Source organism: Oryzias latipes, chromosome 2 (assembly GCF_002234675.1).
Source record: "Oryzias latipes chromosome 2, ASM223467v1".
Classification (NCBI taxonomy): Eukaryota; Metazoa; Chordata; class Actinopteri; order Beloniformes; family Adrianichthyidae; genus Oryzias; species Oryzias latipes.
Genome location: NC_019860.2, coordinates 2,768,649 through 2,786,882, shown reverse-complemented (window position 1 = coordinate 2,786,882; position 18,234 = coordinate 2,768,649). Strand labels below are relative to the sequence as shown.

Here is an 18,234-nt window from a genome sequence, read left to right as displayed (position 1 = left end):
CATATGATAAAACAAGCGTGATCCTGCATGCAGAGGACTGCAGCGGCGGCACAGCCGGGGAGTAATGAGCTCCGCCTGCGTGTTGGCTGGAGCTCTATGATTGCTCAGGTGGATGTGTTTTGTGCTGTATTTAATCGGCGTGTTTGCCGATGGAGGCTTCCTTCACATCCCCCCACCGCTTATTGTCGTGATAAAGGTAAATAAGTCACTGCCTGGCCCGGATGATAGCATTCATTACGCATGCCGAACAAAGCTGTGGAGCGCCACCATGCACAGCGGCGCACTTTATTGCTTCCTTCATACCTTCTTAAAGGCCCCGCTTGTCACCGTTCCTAACCTGCTTTTTTGTGTTTGTTTCTATGCAGATGAAATGAAATACGACTTTGACTCCCTGGGGCCTGAGGCCACTTTGCAGGGAGTTGGAAACGGTACAGGTGAGTTAAAGATGCTGAAAGGAGATCAGGGACGTTGGTTTCAAAATGTTTATTTAGCATGTTTCCATTAAGGTCGTAAAACAAACAGCCTTGAACACCCTTAGATCATGCACCTGTCATGGTCGAGTCAACGCACACAATAAAATGCGTGGGTTATACCTTCCATGTGAATTGAAGTAGTTAATCATACGGACAGGTACTCAGCATTTAGTTTGTGAAAACAAATTTTTAGAAAAAGCGCCCGTAGATTTAGCAGCACATGTATAGCAAAAAGCTAGTTTATTTTATAAATGTATGGCCAGTTAAAATTTACGCATATTTATGTAGCTTGCATGCAATTATTACGTAAATCTTATGCAATTGTGCGTCATTTTTGTGTGATGCACACTCAAATTTGTGGCTTTCCACAACCGTTCCACATATGTCTAGCGTACTTTTCACGCATGTACCACTGATGTTTAACTTTAAGATCACATGTAGTGCACACATCACGTTGAAATGACGTAATTAATTCACGAATCACTAATGAATTGGATATGAACAGCGCAATAATCACACACGGTTCATGTTCTACGTTCATTTACGTGTTCTTTGCGTGGTTTATTGCTATTCTTTTGTGCTTTTACCGGGGTTCATTCCTGATACATAAATGAAAAGGACCACGACTTTTCTCACTTTTTTAACGTATATTCACGTGTTTTTATCCGCGCAATATGCGAAAAATGTACGTTGTGGCTGTGCGACATCACATTAAGCTTCTTTAGGCCGGCAACCTGAAAAACACAAAACCAACCCAAGCCGACATTGAGTAATGCCGCACAGGGAAATCCTCTCCCACTGAGTCATCCTCCACCGAGGAAAATCTATGCGCGCTCGCCGGCGGTTCGATTGATTTTAATTTCTGTAACCTTGGATTACAATTGTACATTTGGCCCTCATGGTTAGCTTATAGCAGCGTTGAACCCTGTCTGACATCCTTTATTAGAAGTGTGTGGTTGATTTTTCGGCCGCACTCCCTTTCACTTCCATGATATCATCCTGGCCACTTCGACAACTGGCCTCAGGCGCCACCCCACAGAAACAGCTCGCCGCTCCGCCTCAAAAAGCCTCCATCCAGCTTCTTTTGATTGCTCTCTGGTGTTTTTTTCTTTCTTTCTTCTCTGTTCTCCTGAAAACTTCGAGCGCAGCAAATGTTTTCCATTTTGAGCACTTAAAGGACTTTTGGAAGCAGGACCACAAGCTCGCTGGCACTCGATCACACGTGATTTTGCACAAAAGAATGAGCGTTATGATCACGTCCCGCGTCCCAGAGCGCGCTTTGATCCAGGTGATTTTCTTTCGACCCCCTTTCTCTGTACCCGAATGGAGTTCTCGGTACAGGGTGGGTAGATAAAACCAGAGTTTTTAGATTTACCACCCAATCAAAACACGCTACTTTGCTCAATTAGCTAAACAGTCTTCAAAGAATCACCTAATGAGAAGGTTGTAAATCCCTCCATTGCCGTTTTCAAAAGAGATCCATTGGCACCGATGACATTTCAGTGCCATTTTTGACATCCAAATATCTACTACCTTGACCTTTCGCAAATTGGCTCGCAGAGTCATCACGGCCCAACAAATCGCTCTTTAAGCCTCACCTTGGCTCGCGGTCTAAAAGCCTCATTAACAGCAGAGGGATCCTGACGAGACATCCTCTTCTTTTGCCAAAAACAGCCTCCGTACACACCGGGCATGTGTGTGGCCCGTTCTAGAACATGCTGAACACACACTTGGTGCAAAATGTCCAAGCAGTGTAAACCTCACAAATCTTTTTCAGTCACAGCTCTATAACGATATATGAATGACTCTGCAGAGTTCGTAGAATTCCTATGGGGGGGGGGGATCGCAATTATTCATTACTCCACCAAACAGCTGGCATTTCCGTGTTTTGAAAAGGACGCTACCCATACGTCGCTACTGAACAAGAATCCCGGATTGGTCAAAGTTCAACTGGTTCAACTTTTGAAGCGCGCACAATTACCGCGCGTTTTGTACGTACATCCCGGAATTCGGACTTAAAAAATTGCGAGTGTTTTGAATGCAGAAGCCTGAAATACTGATTCATAACCCCCTGTTGTTAAAGTAAAATATGGCCAACACAGTAGGCCTTCAGCTCTCATCTGTTTGCTGTTGGACCAGACAAGTGAAAAAAAAAAAAAAAAGAAGAAGCCCGAAATACTTAAATACCTGCGTTTACACCGACTTATGACTGGAAGTGGTCACTCAAACATGCGTTTTTATCGGCGTGCATTCAATGGCTATGCATTTTTCTCGTATGGTCCAGCATCAGACTAAAAAAATTGCGTAGACGCAAGTGTTTTGAACACAGAAACCCAAAATCCACATATACGTGCGTTTACATAGACTTTTCATTGAAAGCGGTCATTCAAACACATGGTTCTCAATGCATGTTTACAGTCTGATCAAAACTCTGTCCGAAACGGTCTCCAATCCCCTTGTGAACATAGCATAGGTTGTTTCACTGCGTTTGACGGGACGTCTTTCGATGTCGGTTCCCTCAATGAAATCCGCAGATTTTTTTCAGTTGTGTGTGTTTTTTTTTGAACGGCAGCTATCTCCATGCTGCAGCTTAAGTGTTTCCCCAAATGGACGGGGACGGGGGAAACAGTTTAAAGAAAGCGCTTTGTGTGGCCTCAGCACTTTGGCTGGCTTAAGACGCGTCTCTGCCTCGCCATCTTTTCTCCTCCTTTCTGCTCTGGTTTGTGGTTTGGCCCCGGTAATCTGTTCAACACAGAGTCAACAAAAGCCACAGGCCTCTTGATTGACCTTATACGCGAAAGCCGACACAAAGAGACGTGGCTCTGCTGCTGATTAAGCCAAGACCGTATATGTATAGAAATTGATTTTTTTTTCTTTTTTTTAAGTTTGAGCCCCAAACTACAAATCAGATTTTCAATCATGACCACATGAGGTCAGAGAAGTTTTCCTTACAAAGAACAAAGTATCACATTTATCTCTGAATTTTGGTTGGACTGGGTGACGATTCTTGTTTCTGCAGAGAAGCAACTTCCGTCATTTACACGCCTTGCTCCCCAATTCGCTGCCGCAATGTTTCAGGGTGACACTCCCGCCAATTTCCCCACCCAATATTCTCCTAAACTTGCTCTCCTTCTCATTCGCCGCCTCTCCTCTTCCCCTCTCTCCAGTCAAGAGCATGGATTGCACTTCTGAGTTGGAGGACTTCTTTGCCAAAAGGAAGCTGGACGACGGTGACAGCCACGTAGTGAGCATCGCCGAGTGCCTGCGGCGTGGAGACACCGCCATCATCTACCCGGAAGCTCCGGAGGAGCTGAGCCGCCTGGGAACGCCGGAGGCCACGGGACCAGAGGAGAATGGTACGAATTTGGGAAAAAATTGGAGATATTGAGCTTTAGATGTCCATGGACAAGACAGAAATGATCTAGCAGTTTTTGGTTACAATAGTTACAGCTACAACAAATAAATCGTTCTGGGGAAAAAATATAGAAATGAATCTTTTAGGAGACAGTTGTCTCGATTATCATATACATATTCAAACATGCAGATAAAGGATCGAAAAACTTTTGTCTTTGAAAAACATTCTTTATTAGGTAGCTAGCACATTAATAGCATTTATCGTTTTGGAATTTTTGGTTCATGTTGGTTCTGCATTTAGACTTTTGCCAATCCAACCCAACCCAAATTGTCGACCTTACTGCATTTGGTTAAGTCGAAGGCCTTTTTGTTTTTTTTAAAACCCCAAAATTTCGGGAAGCTAGCATTTTAGCATACAGGTTTTTTGCATGCAAAGTCCATGTATAGTTTTTGTGTTTTTGGTCCATATGCTTCTGTTGTTAAGTAGTAATATTAGCAGTACTAGTACTGTAATACTTGCATCACAATCTAGACCTAACTGTGACTCATAAAGGCGAAGAACTTTTGTGCTAAAAATGTCTTGTTTCTCCCCATTGTTACCCTTTGTTTTGGTAGCTAGCATTTTAGCGAGTATCGTTCTTGTGTTTTTTTGGTCCATCGGTTTTTGTTGTTTAGTTATATTTTTGATAGCGTTGAACTCACTCCCATCCAACCCGACCCTAGTGGATGACCTTACCGATGACCTTACCGAATCTTGTCTGAGGATTTTCTTTAACTGTGTTGTTTCTCCCCTCTGTCACCAAGTGCATTCCCATTGACAAGAGCCATTTTAGTCTACGTTTAAGTCTAACTTTAGCTGTTTTTGTTGTTTAAAAGATTCAAGTTTTGTGCTTTGGTTTTTTTGTATATGTCACACAGTTAAACAAAAAGCAGTTATACCAGTACAAAAAAAAAAAAAACTGCAGGAACAAGGAAATTGCTAGGACATTCTTAAATCCTGACATAAGGGAGTCAATTCTTTTTGGCAGAGTTCGGGACTGAGCAGCTCGCTCAGCTCACCTCCTAGAGCATGCTGCAGGAAAGAAACGGCGAATCAAACACGTTGACGCTGACACAGCCAGGCAGCTGTTGGTCCCACAGATTCGCTGGATGCCTGGCTGTTTACCTACAGTCTTAAGCAACAGCTGGGCAGGGGCCTGAAATCAGATAGTGGCTCCCCAGGGGAGGGGAGGTAGAGTTGATGGGGGTAGGGGAAGGGGGTGAATTGGATTCACGCGGCCAGGACGTCTTAAAAAGAAACGTGTGTCAGCAGGTTTGGACATCGCGGCTGGACGGGCTTGTAATGCCAGCGCCGCGGCAGATTGCGCGGATTACTCCCATACCACCCCGGGCTGCCCGCCCATCGGCCGCCATTGATTCGCTGACCTTTTCTGCCCCCTCCCACTCTTTACAGACCTGCCACCTGGAACGCCAGATGCTTTCGCCCAACTGTTGACCTGCCCCTACTGCGACCGAGGCTACAAGCGCTTGACATCGCTGAAGGAGCACATCAAGTACCGCCATGAGAAGAACGAGGAAAACTTCGCCTGCCCCCTGTGCAACTACACGTTCGCGTACCGCACCCAGCTGGAGCGGCACATGGCCACGCACAAGCCTGCCAGGGACCAGGTAAGGCTGCCTCCAAACGTCCAACCCATCCCTTTCCCAAGGAGCTCAGATGGCTCCAAGATGGGAGGCGGGCTCTTTCCCCCTCTGATTGGCAATCATTATTAATTTTTCATGGCGTTTCCAAGATGCCGATCCTTTAATGGTAATAACTCTAATTGAGGCCCGAAATGGCTTTTTGATGGCCCTCTCTGATATGATTTTCCAGTCTCGTGTTCACGATCGAATGATTGTGTTAATTTCCAATCTGGAAAGAAAAAAAAAAGGGTTATCAGCTCCTCAACTTCACTTTACTTCACTTCACTCCTGGCCTCTGATGCGGCTCGCGATGGTGGCACTCCATCAAACTCCACCCCCCCAACCCAACCATGAAGCCCTTCTAATTTCATGCACCGCATAAACATCTGTGTACACTCGAATGCGATTTACACCATATATGTCTGCGATTTAATGTGCTAGCAGTAGCCGTGAATCACCGTAAAGTTGTTTTTTTTGTTTTTTTCTCTCCACGCCGAGTTTATTCCTCCTGAGCTAGCTAAAATTGGGGCAGTAAATTGTAAAAGTGGATGTGCCGACAAAAAATAAAATAAAAAGATAATGTAGGGGCATCCTCTGCCAGCAAAACCAAAGTGTTGTTGGAAGAGGGGTGGGGGGGGGGATCCCAGCCAATGAGCGATGATATCACCTCATCTACCAGCTGGGTTTGAACGTGAGCAGATGGCCCCCTCCCGTCGCCTCCTCGCGGCGCCGTCCGGCCAAAGGCCTGTGGCTCCCGTTCAAGCTCCATCCAGTTATCTGGGTTTTGTAAATGAGCTCGATTGTTTAAGCGCTAATCCTCCAGATGAGACGGAGGTGAGGTCTCGCTCCAGCCCACCGTCTCTAGGTGGCGCTGGCCTAACAAAAGGGCGTGCATTGGTAATGGGGAGCAGACGGCGGGGAGGCGTATTAGCATAAAGAATCAGGTAAACATGTGCGGCGCTCCGTCGTCTTCGATGTTTACAAGCATCCATGCTCCGCCTCCTCTTAACCAATTAGACGAAATATGACTAATTAGGGGGTTATACATATGCAAACATGCAGTCCCCGCCCACCCGCCACGAAGGGTTGCTGGTGCCATTTACGATTGTGTGTTATTAGCAGCGGTGGCAAGACTAAACTTTAGCGGGCAGGGGTCCCCATTGGAGGGGGGGCGGCAAAGCAGCTGTTGCTGTTTGTTTATGCAACTCAGCAACATGCGAGCGGTGGGGTTCCCCCCCCCCCCAGAGCTTTTTGAAGGTTGGGCCTTGTTTGAACAATCCCTCCCAGTCCTCCCAGTGTCCTGCGCGCCGCCATCTGTCTCCCCAGGAATGCGGGTTTAGCCGGCGCACACCCCGGCATTTGTCAAGGCTCTGGGAGGAAGGGAGGCGCTGCGCATTTAACATCCCCACCTCCCACTTTGTTCGGGGAGCCAGGTTTGAGGAGCCAGCATTGTTGACGCTCTTCTTTTTTTGTGCTGGAAGAAAGGCTGGTTTTGAATTGCAAATTTGACGGATCAAGTCCGCTTAGATTATTAGCGACATCATAGGGCTGGTTTAAAAAAAAATAAAAAAAAATGAATGCAGGTATGCAGCTCACAGACTGATTAGGCCCAAATTAATGAAAAGTAGATCAGATCTTCTAATGACGGCTCTAAGAGAGCCTCTTTTCATTTAGTCTATTTTCTGTCCGATTCTAAAGGCAAGGCTCTCTTTGGCCGGGAAGCCAGGAAATTAAAAGGTGTGTGATTTACTGTGTTATCGCCACCGCCGCCGGTTGTGGTCGAAGGTGGGAGTGGAGCGCCAGTACCCCCTTGTCGGGAACTCATAGCCTGTTGTCATGTCGACCGCTTATGGTTATTTACCGTGTGTGTATTGGTTTTTAATTTTTTTTGTCTATCCGTTTGCTTCTTCCAGCACCAAATGCTCAACCAAGAGGCAGGAAACCGCAAGTTCAAGTGTGCCGAGTGCGGCAAGGCCTTCAAGTACAAGCACCATCTGAAGGAGCACCTCCGGATCCATAGCGGTGAGTCGGACCATAAAAGTCATTTCAACCAAAAAACTTAATGACAAAATTCAGAAACATCTCTTATATTGGTCATTGTGTCATTCCTGGTAGACGTGTTGATCCAAGAAATCTCTTGGATATAATCTACGTGACAAACTATCCAAATTACCAAACTGTAATTCAAAAAAGCTTCAAAGTCTTTTACTAATGGGACTTCACAGAACCAAAGTGAGAGCCAGTATGTAGAAACTTGGAACGATGGAGAACTTTTCCAGTACTGATCAAAATCACTCCAAAGTTATACAAAATATCAGAAATTGATTTGGGTTGAGGAGTTGGTTACTTTGAATGGGATCCAAAGCAGAGTGTTAGATGAAAGAGTTACAGCTGAGCAACAAGAACAATAAACATATCAAACCCAATCCCCAAAACCTTTTGGACAAATCCTTTGTGGATAAATTAAAGTAAAGATGAACCTTAGAAGTGAAGGCTAGCTTGTATTTGAGCGACATAATAGAAGTAGTACTTACATTCACACTGGGCATGTGATGTGCCACACTGATACTAGCACATTTCCGAAATGTCGAAGTAGAGCTCCAGGGTTTTTCTATCACAGCTCTCTTCCAATATTTGTAACACATAGTGGCTTATTTCCTGGCAGGGCTCAAACCGACATTCCTACTTTTCTTCAGATGGCACTTCCGTGAATTTAAAACTGATGCTATTCGTATATTATTTCTAAATCAAAGTCCCTGATCAGTCAAAGTTCAGTTTAACTTTCAACGCACGTTCAGTGAAAGCAGGTCCTGTGCGAAAACCGTCATAGAAACTTTTGTAGCTTGTGAGTTTTGAACGCGCGTTTACATCGACTTTTTGTTAGAGAGGCAAATAATGTTTGATTCGGACTGATTGTGCTTTAAAAGTTCTGTCTAAAACAAAGATGAGTGGACTCATGATTGGTATAAAACCAATGGTCGCTTGAATGCGAGTTGCAGAGGCCCGTAGTAGCGTAGCTTAAAGATGGTTACATGGAAAGATGTTTTTTTTTTTTTATTCCGAAGATTCTTTGGAAGCATGTCTTATTGAGGTCAAACTCAAGAACATTTGGGTTTTGCAGGGAAATGACAAAAACACTTTAGCAAGTTGGCTTCTTAATGGATCAGAAAGCTAATTGCAGGTTGTCTGGGACTAAGTTCAAACTTGAGGTCAGAAAGATGGATTCGGGAAGCAATTCCAGGCCTCGAGGGCCGGAGTGCGAGCATGATTTCCAATTATCCAAGCACTACTCATGACCTACCTGGTTCAGATGTGTCCAGCCAATTAGAACATGCCATGGCAGGGGATGTTAGAAAACATGCAAGAATCCGGCCCTGAAGGCCTCCAGTTGCCCATCTCTACGTTTAGCAAGTTCAAAGGTTTTTTCTGCTGGAATAAACCAAATGATCTTTTAAGACCATATAAACCTGGTTTGTTTCATATCTACTTTGTTTATGCAAAGCTTACTGGGACAGAGGACTTATGCTTGAGACACATGTTAGCTGTTTGGCCTAAACGTGTGTATTTGTTTCCATTTCAGGCGAAAAACCGTACGAGTGCCCCAACTGCAAGAAGCGTTTCTCCCACTCGGGCTCCTACAGCTCCCACATCAGCAGCAAGAAGTGCATCGGCTTGATCGCCGTCAACGGTCGCATGCGCAACAGCATGAAGCCAGGCTCCTCCCCTACCTCTGCATCGGCCTCGCCCACCAATACTGCCATCACCCAGCTGCGGCAGAAGCTCGAGAACGGCAAGCCGCTGGGCCTCGCCGACCACAACAACCACCTGAACATTAAGACGGAACCGCTGGACTTCAATGACTATAAGCTGATGATGGCGTCCCATGGGTTTGGCGCGCCCGGAACATTCCTGAATGGAGTAGGAGGGAGCAGCCCACTAGGGGTTCACCACAGCTCGACAGGTCAGAGCCCTTTGCAGCACCTAGGGTTGGCTGGACTCGACCCGCAGCTTCTAGGCTACCCAGGTTCGCTAGGGAACAACCTGAGTGAGGTCCAGAAGGTTCTCCAAATAGTTGACAACACTGTGTGCAGGCAGAAAATGGACTGCAAGCCGGAGGAGCTCTCCAAGCTCAAGGCTTACATGAAAGAACTGGGAAACCAGGCGGAGGAGCAGAAGCAGGCGATGAATTCTCCAGGGGGGCCTCAGGTCGGTCTTCCACTCGTCAATCACAATGGCGCCACCAAAAGCATTATCGACTACACGCTAGAAAAAGTGAACGAAGCCAAAGCTTGCCTCCAGAGCTTGACAACAGACTCAAAGAGACAGATTAGCAATATCAAACGAGAGAAAGCCAACCACATGCTTGACGGAGGTATGGATGAGAAAGTGCCAGAGAACATGTTTACACCTTATGCTTGTCAGTATTGCAAGGAAACCTTCCCCGGGCCAATACCGCTGCACCAACACGAACGCTACCTGTGCAAAATGAACGAGGAGATCAAGGCCGTGTTGCAGCCCAGCGAGAACATGATGCCCAACAAACCGCCGATGTTCATGGAGAAAAACAACCACTTATCGTCCTCCATGTTGTCAGAGAAGGGACTCACTGGCCCCCTCAACCCTTACAGGGACCACATGTCCGTGTTGAAGGCATATTTTGCTATGAACATGGAGCCCAACTCAGAGGAGCTGCTCAAAATTTCCATAGCGGTTGGCCTTCCTCAGATATTCGTCAAGGAGTGGTTCGAGCAGCGAAAGATGTACGAATACAGCACTACCCGAAGCCCACCACTGGAGCACAGGAACACCACGGACATGGTTGTCGGAACAAATAACCACTCCCCACCTAAAGACTCTTTGGCAGCTAGGTCACCTGTGTCTCTCATGAAGCATGTTGACCACATCACATCGTCCTCCATCGCGGAGCACCAAAACAACTGTGACAACCCCCTGAGACATTTGAAGAACCACCAGTTTGGCGGCAGCGCCAAGGCTGCGGGCGAAAAGTTGGACCACTCCCGTAGCAACACCCCTTCTCCTCTTAATCTGTCCTCCGCATCTTCCAAAAACTCCCACAGCAGCTCCTACACCCCCAACAGCTTGACTTCAGAGGACCTGCAGGCCGAACCGCTTGACCTCTCCCTGCCGAGACTCATGAAGGAGCCCAAGCATGCACTGACGGTCAAAAGCAGACCTAAAGCCAACAGTATTACCATCGACCATAACAGCATCCCCTCCCCACGAGAGCACTTCGAAGAGCCTTTGAACTTGGCCTATCTCAAGAAGGAATTCTCCGGCTCGACCAATGATAGAAACATTGAAAAAAGCACTAGCCCCATCTTTGGCATTAACCCCTTTGCTGCCAAACCTTTATACACGTCACTTCCACCTCAAAGCGCTTTCCCGCCCACCACATTCATGCCCCCAATGCAGGCCAGCATACCAGGTCTTAGGCCCTACCCGGGCATGGATCAAATGGGCTTCCTTCCGCACATGGCTTACACTTACGCGGCGGGGGCAGCCACCTTTGCCGAGATGCAGCAGAGGAGAAAGTACCAGCGGAAACCAGGTTTCCAGGTAAATCAGCCACCTGTGGTTTTGTAAAAAAAAAGCCCCAAGGGCTTTTTGCGTCTGCTCTCGAAAAATGGTCTCGTTTCTGGGCTAATTAAAAAAGTCAGGAGAGACAAAAACGCTCACCTGAGGTGCGCCATACAAGCGAAGGTATCCTGGATAAACAGCTGGTACACCACCCTGCGGTGGAACCGGTTGCGACCAGATCACCTACAAGGATCCACGAATGGCTTGCTGGCTACAAAACAATCTAAAAAAATAATCAGCCTTTAAATTTAATATCAGCAGCGCTTTAATTGGCCCCTTTCATTTGTTTGGAATGCGTTGCCGGCCCGGCCTATTTTTTAATAAATACAGGAGGTGAAAGGCCTTTGTAAAAATGACAAAGGTGAGCCCCGGAGCCGTGCACTTCGCCGACATTTCCCCGACGCAACTTTGCTGCATTTTAAACAGCGCCCAAGCCAAAATGAGCTTCTCCAGTGCACGTGGATTAATAATGCACGGTCTCCATGTTCATTACCACTGAGTGCTGAAGGCTGTTTAACATAGAGGGAACCATTTTGATGAAAAAAAAAAAGTATTAATAATGTTTCCTATTCTAAGTTATTAAATTAGATTTTAAAAATACAGCTACAGGCGTTTAGTTCAAATTGATTGCCGAGTGATAGAGGTCTGTTCTTAAAACACACTGCTGCACTGTCCTCACATTATCACTCATATTCATTAAAACAGGCTCCAGTGGCTCAATATTAGTCATTAAGGCGCACCTTCTGATTAGGATCATAATATGAGTTTGCAATTTCAAGAACACTTCGGCACGCCTCCTCTAATGCTGTAATATTGTTCCCAGTCAATTCATATTTAAGACTTATCTTTGTCATAAAAGGCCTTTTTTCGGAGCCCAATGAAGATGGGTATGAGTGTAGAATTAGCAGCTGCGCTTCATAATGAGGAGGATGTTGGCTATGGATAGGCGATATTACTCCAGAGCTAAAAGTTTCATCCGAGATAAACGATGGGGAATCAAAAATGCATGAGAGCATGTAGTGTTGTGTCAGGTTTACAGCGTTTTATTGGGTTCTATAACTTACAATTATAAGATTAGATAAGATTTACTAGAAAAATTGAAGTTTTTCTATACAATATAATTGGTTTACATCACGAAATCTACGAAAAACTACCAGATAAAAAAGAAGGACAGATAGATAGATACTGTTTTAATAAAAGTCTATATATATATATATATATATATATATTTAATCTTTTTATTTTTTTTAAACCTTGTAATTTTGTAGTCATCTGTACATTTCAAAAAATGAAAAAAAATTGTTTTTCCTACAAAGTTTGATCTAATCTTTCTTAGTTTCAAAATTAACTTTCATTTATATCTGTTTTATATATATATAAATACATTTAAATTTTTTTTAGATATATATATAAACTTTTATTAAAACAGTATCTATCTATCTATCTATCTATCTATCTATCTATCTATCTATCTATCTATCTATCTATCTATCTATCTATCTATCTATCTATCTATCTATCTATCTATCTATCTATCTATCTATCTATCTATCTATCTATCTATCTATCTATCTATCTATCTATCTATCTATCTATCTATCTATCTATCTGTCTGTCCTTTTTATCTCGTAGTATTTCATAGATTTCGTAATGTATGTCTGTGTGTAATTTTGACGACCTCTATTTAATGACATCATTACGATTTTTTAGTTACACCCCACTGATTTGAAAGACAAAAAATGGGGCCTTTCGATTATGACTTTGTGTTCTTAATGACATCACAAAGACCAATAATATTCTTTATGTTTATTTGGAAATTGCCTTGAATTGAAAATAGGGACACCATTCAGAATGAAAAATTACACGATAAAACAACAGCATTTGACAAATAAACAAAAGAAGCCCCCTTTAAACAGGTGAGTTTTAGGGCTAGTTTGAAAACATTTTTTCAAATATTTTGTTCTATAGAAATCATACAGCTAAAATGCTTTTTTAATTAATAATGTTTTTGGATGAAACATCTGCGTGTTTAAAATAAAGGCGACGAGAGTCTGTAGCTACTTGTAGATTGTTGACGACGCGACCCTTTTCTTATTTCTTCCGGTCTTTCCCCTTCTGTGTGTGTTGCCCTTGTAGGGGGACCTGCTCGACGGTACACCCGATTACTTGTCAGGGCTGGACGACATGACAGACCCCGACTCCTGTCTGTCGCGGAAGAAGATTAAGAAGACTGAAAGTGGTATGTACGCGTGTGACTTGTGCGACAAAACATTCCAGAAGAGCAGTTCCCTTCTAAGACACAAATATGAACACACAGGTATATACTGTTCTAGACCCTTATTTTAAACCCCATGCTTTTTCTTTTATGTTTTCAATGTTTGTGTTGCCAAATCCTACTAGAATGAATCTATATTTTTATTTTGCTCCCCATTCCCCCATCCCTCTTTTTTTCCCCCTTCTTTCCTTCTCTGTTTAATCCCTAAAGGCCGTGTCACACAGCCACTACGTACATCTTGCGCGTTTTCCACGTATGGAATTTTGGTCTTTCGTGAAACTTCACAAATGTTTCTTGTGCTCGTCATTCATCGATGTGCGCAGATGTCCGTCTAAGGTTTCGGCAGACTGGTCTTTAAAAGATTTATTTATTTGGTTGACAATTACGCAGTTTACGTGTATTTTACGTAGTTTGTGCGACATTTTTACGTACATCGTAGGCAAATGTGGCTTCCAAGACCGTTCCATGTATGTCTAAAGGACTTTTCACACATCTACCACTGATGTGTAACTTTTAGTTCGTGTATACGCCGCATTAATCATGTTAAAATTTCATAATTGGTGCACGGTTCGTGTTCTACGTTGATAATGTGTTCATTTGTACTTCTTCTGTGGTTTCAACGTGGTTCGTTCGTGATACATCTGTAAAAGATGTCCCATAAAGACCAGAAGTTCTCTCAATTTCTCCACGTATATTCACGTTTGACCAATTTTCGTCCGTGCAATATGCGCAAAATGTACGTAGTGGCTGTGTGACACGGCCTTAAAATGTATTTGTAACCCAACACCTAACGTGCTTCTTCATTGACAGGACTGAATGTTTTTTTCTATGTGAATATCCACTGAGCTTTTTCAAGAGCAGGTAGACGAGGGGAATGATTGTGCTCTTTATGATCCAATCATATCCAACTACTATAATGTAATAACCATTATGCTAAAAGGCATGCATCAATTCACCAGGCCAGAGAAGAAAGGAAAAAAAGCCTCCCCGCCCCCGTTATTGGCGATAGATCACATCAGCAGAGTGGCTGATAACAAGTCTTTCATTATAGTTATTATAGAGATCCTCTTTCAGCAGGTTGCATCATTTATTTTATCCTGTATTGGTGGCGAGGGCGCTTTTGTGCAGCGTTATCTGCACAGACTTTAAAGTCGGTGGAGGGTTGCTTGCGCTGGTCGCGGTTATCTTCGGCGTGTCCCCAAGCCGGCGCTTTTATGTCGCCTGATGTTGTTTTATTACAATAAAAGTGGAGCCAGATGTGGGACAGAAGTGTGAAAGCCTTTTTTTGGTGGAAGTGGGTGGGGGGGGGGTCACCATGTTTCCGACACATGGCGAGCAGCAGCGGGGAACGCAAGGAGCTTCTTGATCGGGGTTGATTTTTTGTGAGGCAGCTTTTTTTTTTTAGGTATGGCACATTGAAGCAGGAGATCGCCATGGTTACCACTGTGTTTCCTTCAAAACTCTTTGAAGACTTGATCTGACTTGATGTACTTTTGTGGCTTAACTTTCTTGATAAAGTTTCCAGTAAACTCATCTGTTAAGCTACGTTCACACGATCGCAATTCACCCAGTAAGAGTGTCCAGGTCATTGTACAAATGCGTTTCGAGATTCCTGTGCGTCAGTGTTCTGGCAGCAGTGCATTTTGGGTAATGTGCCACGATGTTTCGCAAAATTTCCAAAGTTCAAATATCGGAAATTTGGCAATATGTAAAAAGGTTTCCAGAGTTGAAATATTGAGAATTTCGCGAAAAGTGTAGCGATTTTATTCCCCAAAATCCTTCAAATTTCGGAAATTCAGCTAGTTGTCGCAATGTTTCCTGTGATTTATTGTCTGAACTTTGGCAATGTGTTGTGATGTTAAAATATAAGAAAAGAGTTAAAAGAAAATCAGGACCTCTGCTTTGGCCTGTGACCCGTTGATGATGTCAGAGGGTGGAGACTACAGCCAACAAGAAGGAGAGACTGATCATTCTCTTCCTGGACTTGATGATTTTTTTTCTTATTTGTATTAAGACAAAAATAAAACTTAACTTTATTCTTATGTTTATATTTCTTTCCTCGAACTACTGCGGGACAGAAAGTCGTATCGCTGACAGAGTCCGATAGATAGTAAACGTTTTGGTACTGGGAGAATCGCTGAATGATCCGAGAACTAGAACACATTGCCGAAGATTTCATAGTGTTTTACCTGCATTGTGTGTTTATTCCGTGTAGCGACGAGGCTAAAAACATTTGATGGGAACTCCTCCAAATTTAAGTTTTTGGATAAGCGTCAAGATGCGAATTTGAGAAGCGTCCGAAGAGAGGTATCGGACACAAATCTGACGTGAATCGCGTTCCGTGTGAACGTAGCATAAGTTGGACTGAGAGCTCTGTGGTGTTGTTCTCCTCTGCTGTGTGTGACTTGTTTGACTTGTTGTGCTGCCAGTTGGAGGCCCTTGACTCATGCTCCGCCCCCTTCTGCGTTTTGTGTCTCCGCAGGGAAGAGGCCGCACCAGTGCCAGATCTGCAAGAAGGCCTTCAAACACAAGCACCATCTCATCGAGCACTCCCGGCTGCACTCTGGCGAGAAGCCGTACCAGTGCGACAAGTGCGGCAAGCGCTTCTCGCACTCGGGTTCCTACTCGCAGCACATGAACCACCGCTACTCCTACTGCAAGCGGGAGGCGGAGGAGCGGGAGGCGGCCGAGCGGGAGGCGCGCGAGAAGGGCCACCTGGAGCCCACCGAGCTGCTCATGAGCAGGGCGTACCTGCAGGGCATGACTCCTCAGGGTTACCCGGAGCTGGCCGAGCGCGAGGCCATCCTGCGGCACGACGGCGTGAACGGAGGGATACGAGAGGGACACAAGGAAGTGGACGGAACGTATGCAAAGATTGCGCGGAGGGACGAGTTCGAGGAGGAGGAGGAGAGCAAGAGCATGGACACGGACCCGGACACGTTGAGGGACGAGGAGGAGAACGGGGAGCACTCGATGGACGATAGCTCGCTGGACGGTAAAACGGAAACCAAATCGGATCACGAGGACGCCATGGAGGATCCCATGTAATCGGAGGAGAAGCTTCAAATTTTTTTTTTTGAGTTTCTCTCTGGGTTTAAAACGCAACGTTTTAAGCTGCACGTGCCTGAAGCTTCCGGGAAGCTTCTCTTTGAGCGTCTCCTTGGGGGAGAACACTGTCAGGAGGGGTCGGTGGGGAAGGATAAACAACAAAAAGAAAACAAAAACAGGGGGGGGAGGGGGCGTGGCTTTTATGCAAACTGAACAACATCCATTTCAAAAAATGTACAGTACTAAGGCCTAAAAATATGTGTGGTGCTAACCTCCTGAAATAAACCCCCCCATGTGATCCATAGTATTTATAGCACAACTAGTGACTTGTACAAATTGCACTCCGCTTCTATAATCACGAACAAAAATAATAAAAAGTATTTGCCTATGTACATATTTATACAGTGTTGGAAAAAGAGCAGTAGTGGCTGCACTGCGATATTACCTTTGTTATCACCCGACTACCTACGGTGTTGTCTCGAGTTTTCCCGCCGAACGTCTCCAACCGCACTGTTTTAGGCCTCTTCAATCAACTCCAAATGAAGGAATTTGAAACTGTGTGATTTTTTTTTTTTTTTTTTTTTTATGGGGAGGGATGGGGGGGCGAGGTTTCCAAGATGTTCGTTTTAAGGGAAAACTACGGTCTACGGACAGAAAAAAAAAAAGAAGAAAAATGAAGGACGAAGCCTTTGTAAGGTGTTTTTTTTTTTTTTTTTTAATAAGAAAAAAAAAAAAGAAGCCTTATATGCAAACCTTTTAACCTGTGTGTTTTCTGCAAGTGCCACCCTCGTATTGTTGTAAAAGGAAGGTTTCATTTGTATTTTTATTTTTTCTCTTTTGGTTCACCAGCTTCAGTATTATGAAATGGTTCAGCACCCGTGTCAGTATTAAGACTTAATAGGCAGCAGTTCCTTAGTTTACATTATGTTGTGCAATGTTTCGTCGGTTCTTTTATTTGTCAGTATTACACCAAACCAATATTTTTTTTTTTTTAAACAGCATTCATTTATTTGTAGGATGGATTAAAAAAAAACAACCTTATTTATGTGGCCCATTTTATATTTCCTAATTTTATTTATTTCATACTGTTGTGTACAGTACTATAGTTCTTCAATATATAGATATATTTTAGTAAAAAGGAACATGGTGTCGATCATAGGGGCAAATTTTACGTAAAGAGAGCATTTATTGTGTTTCGAAACATTGTGAAATGCGAAGTTTAATCTTATTATTATTTTTTTTTTCGTTTTCTTTTCCAGTTACTGGGAAATTCCAAATTTGGGAACTTTTATACAATTGTGAAAACACTGTATTTTCAACTGAAACAACAACAAAAAAAAAGAATTCCACTTTCTTCATCTTTGTTATTCTTTTTTTTTTTTTTTTTAAGCTTAAAAATATTTACAAAAAAAAAGAAAAAAAAATGAAGAGGGACTGTTACTTGCTATGTATGATATGACTGAAGAAGAAATCTTTCCTGAAATGTCTTTGTAAAAGTATTATTGAATTCTTAATTTGTAATTTCTCTTGAAAAATGACCCTGCTCGAATAAAAGTAGCCAAATTACAGAGTACCAAAGCGCCGCTGCTTCGTGTTCATTCCCAGACGGAGTCACTCTAAATGCTCCGAAATCTTCCCTTTCATACCCAGTCTATTCAGAAGTGTCTGCTTCTCATTATTATGCTAATTACATACAGTTTCAGTGTGGATCAAAGTAAGCTGACCCCGGCTCTGCTGCTCATTACGTCTTATTTCGATGACTTATTTCTTTATTTTTTTTTTTCCACCTGTGTTTGCTCTGCA

At 43.8% G+C, this 18,234-nt stretch overlaps 1 protein-coding gene across 6 annotated transcripts in view; it reads left to right on the top strand.

Annotated features, from left to right (window-relative positions):
- zeb2 (zinc finger E-box binding homeobox 2) overlaps positions 1-18,004 on the top strand; it is an 84,092-nt gene extending 66,088 nt beyond the window's left edge. For 3 of the 6 annotated variants that reach the window (XM_023964044.1, XM_023964040.1, XM_023964047.1), the window contains 7 exons: positions 366-434; positions 3,641-3,829; positions 5,281-5,495; positions 7,424-7,532; positions 9,091-11,087; positions 13,245-13,425; positions 15,866-16,431. In XM_023964044.1, coding sequence (XP_023819812.1) covers positions 366-434; positions 3,641-3,829; positions 5,281-5,495; positions 7,424-7,532; positions 9,091-11,087; positions 13,245-13,425; positions 15,866-16,431 — 3,326 coding nt within the window. Of the gene's footprint in view, positions 1-365; positions 435-3,640; positions 3,830-5,280; positions 5,496-7,423; positions 7,533-9,090; positions 11,088-13,244; positions 13,426-15,865 lie in introns of all 6 variants that reach the window. The other 3 variants (XM_023964050.1, XM_023964052.1, XM_023964042.1) reach the window with 2 other exon arrangements.
- The last annotated feature ends 230 nt before the right edge of the window (positions 18,005-18,234 follow it).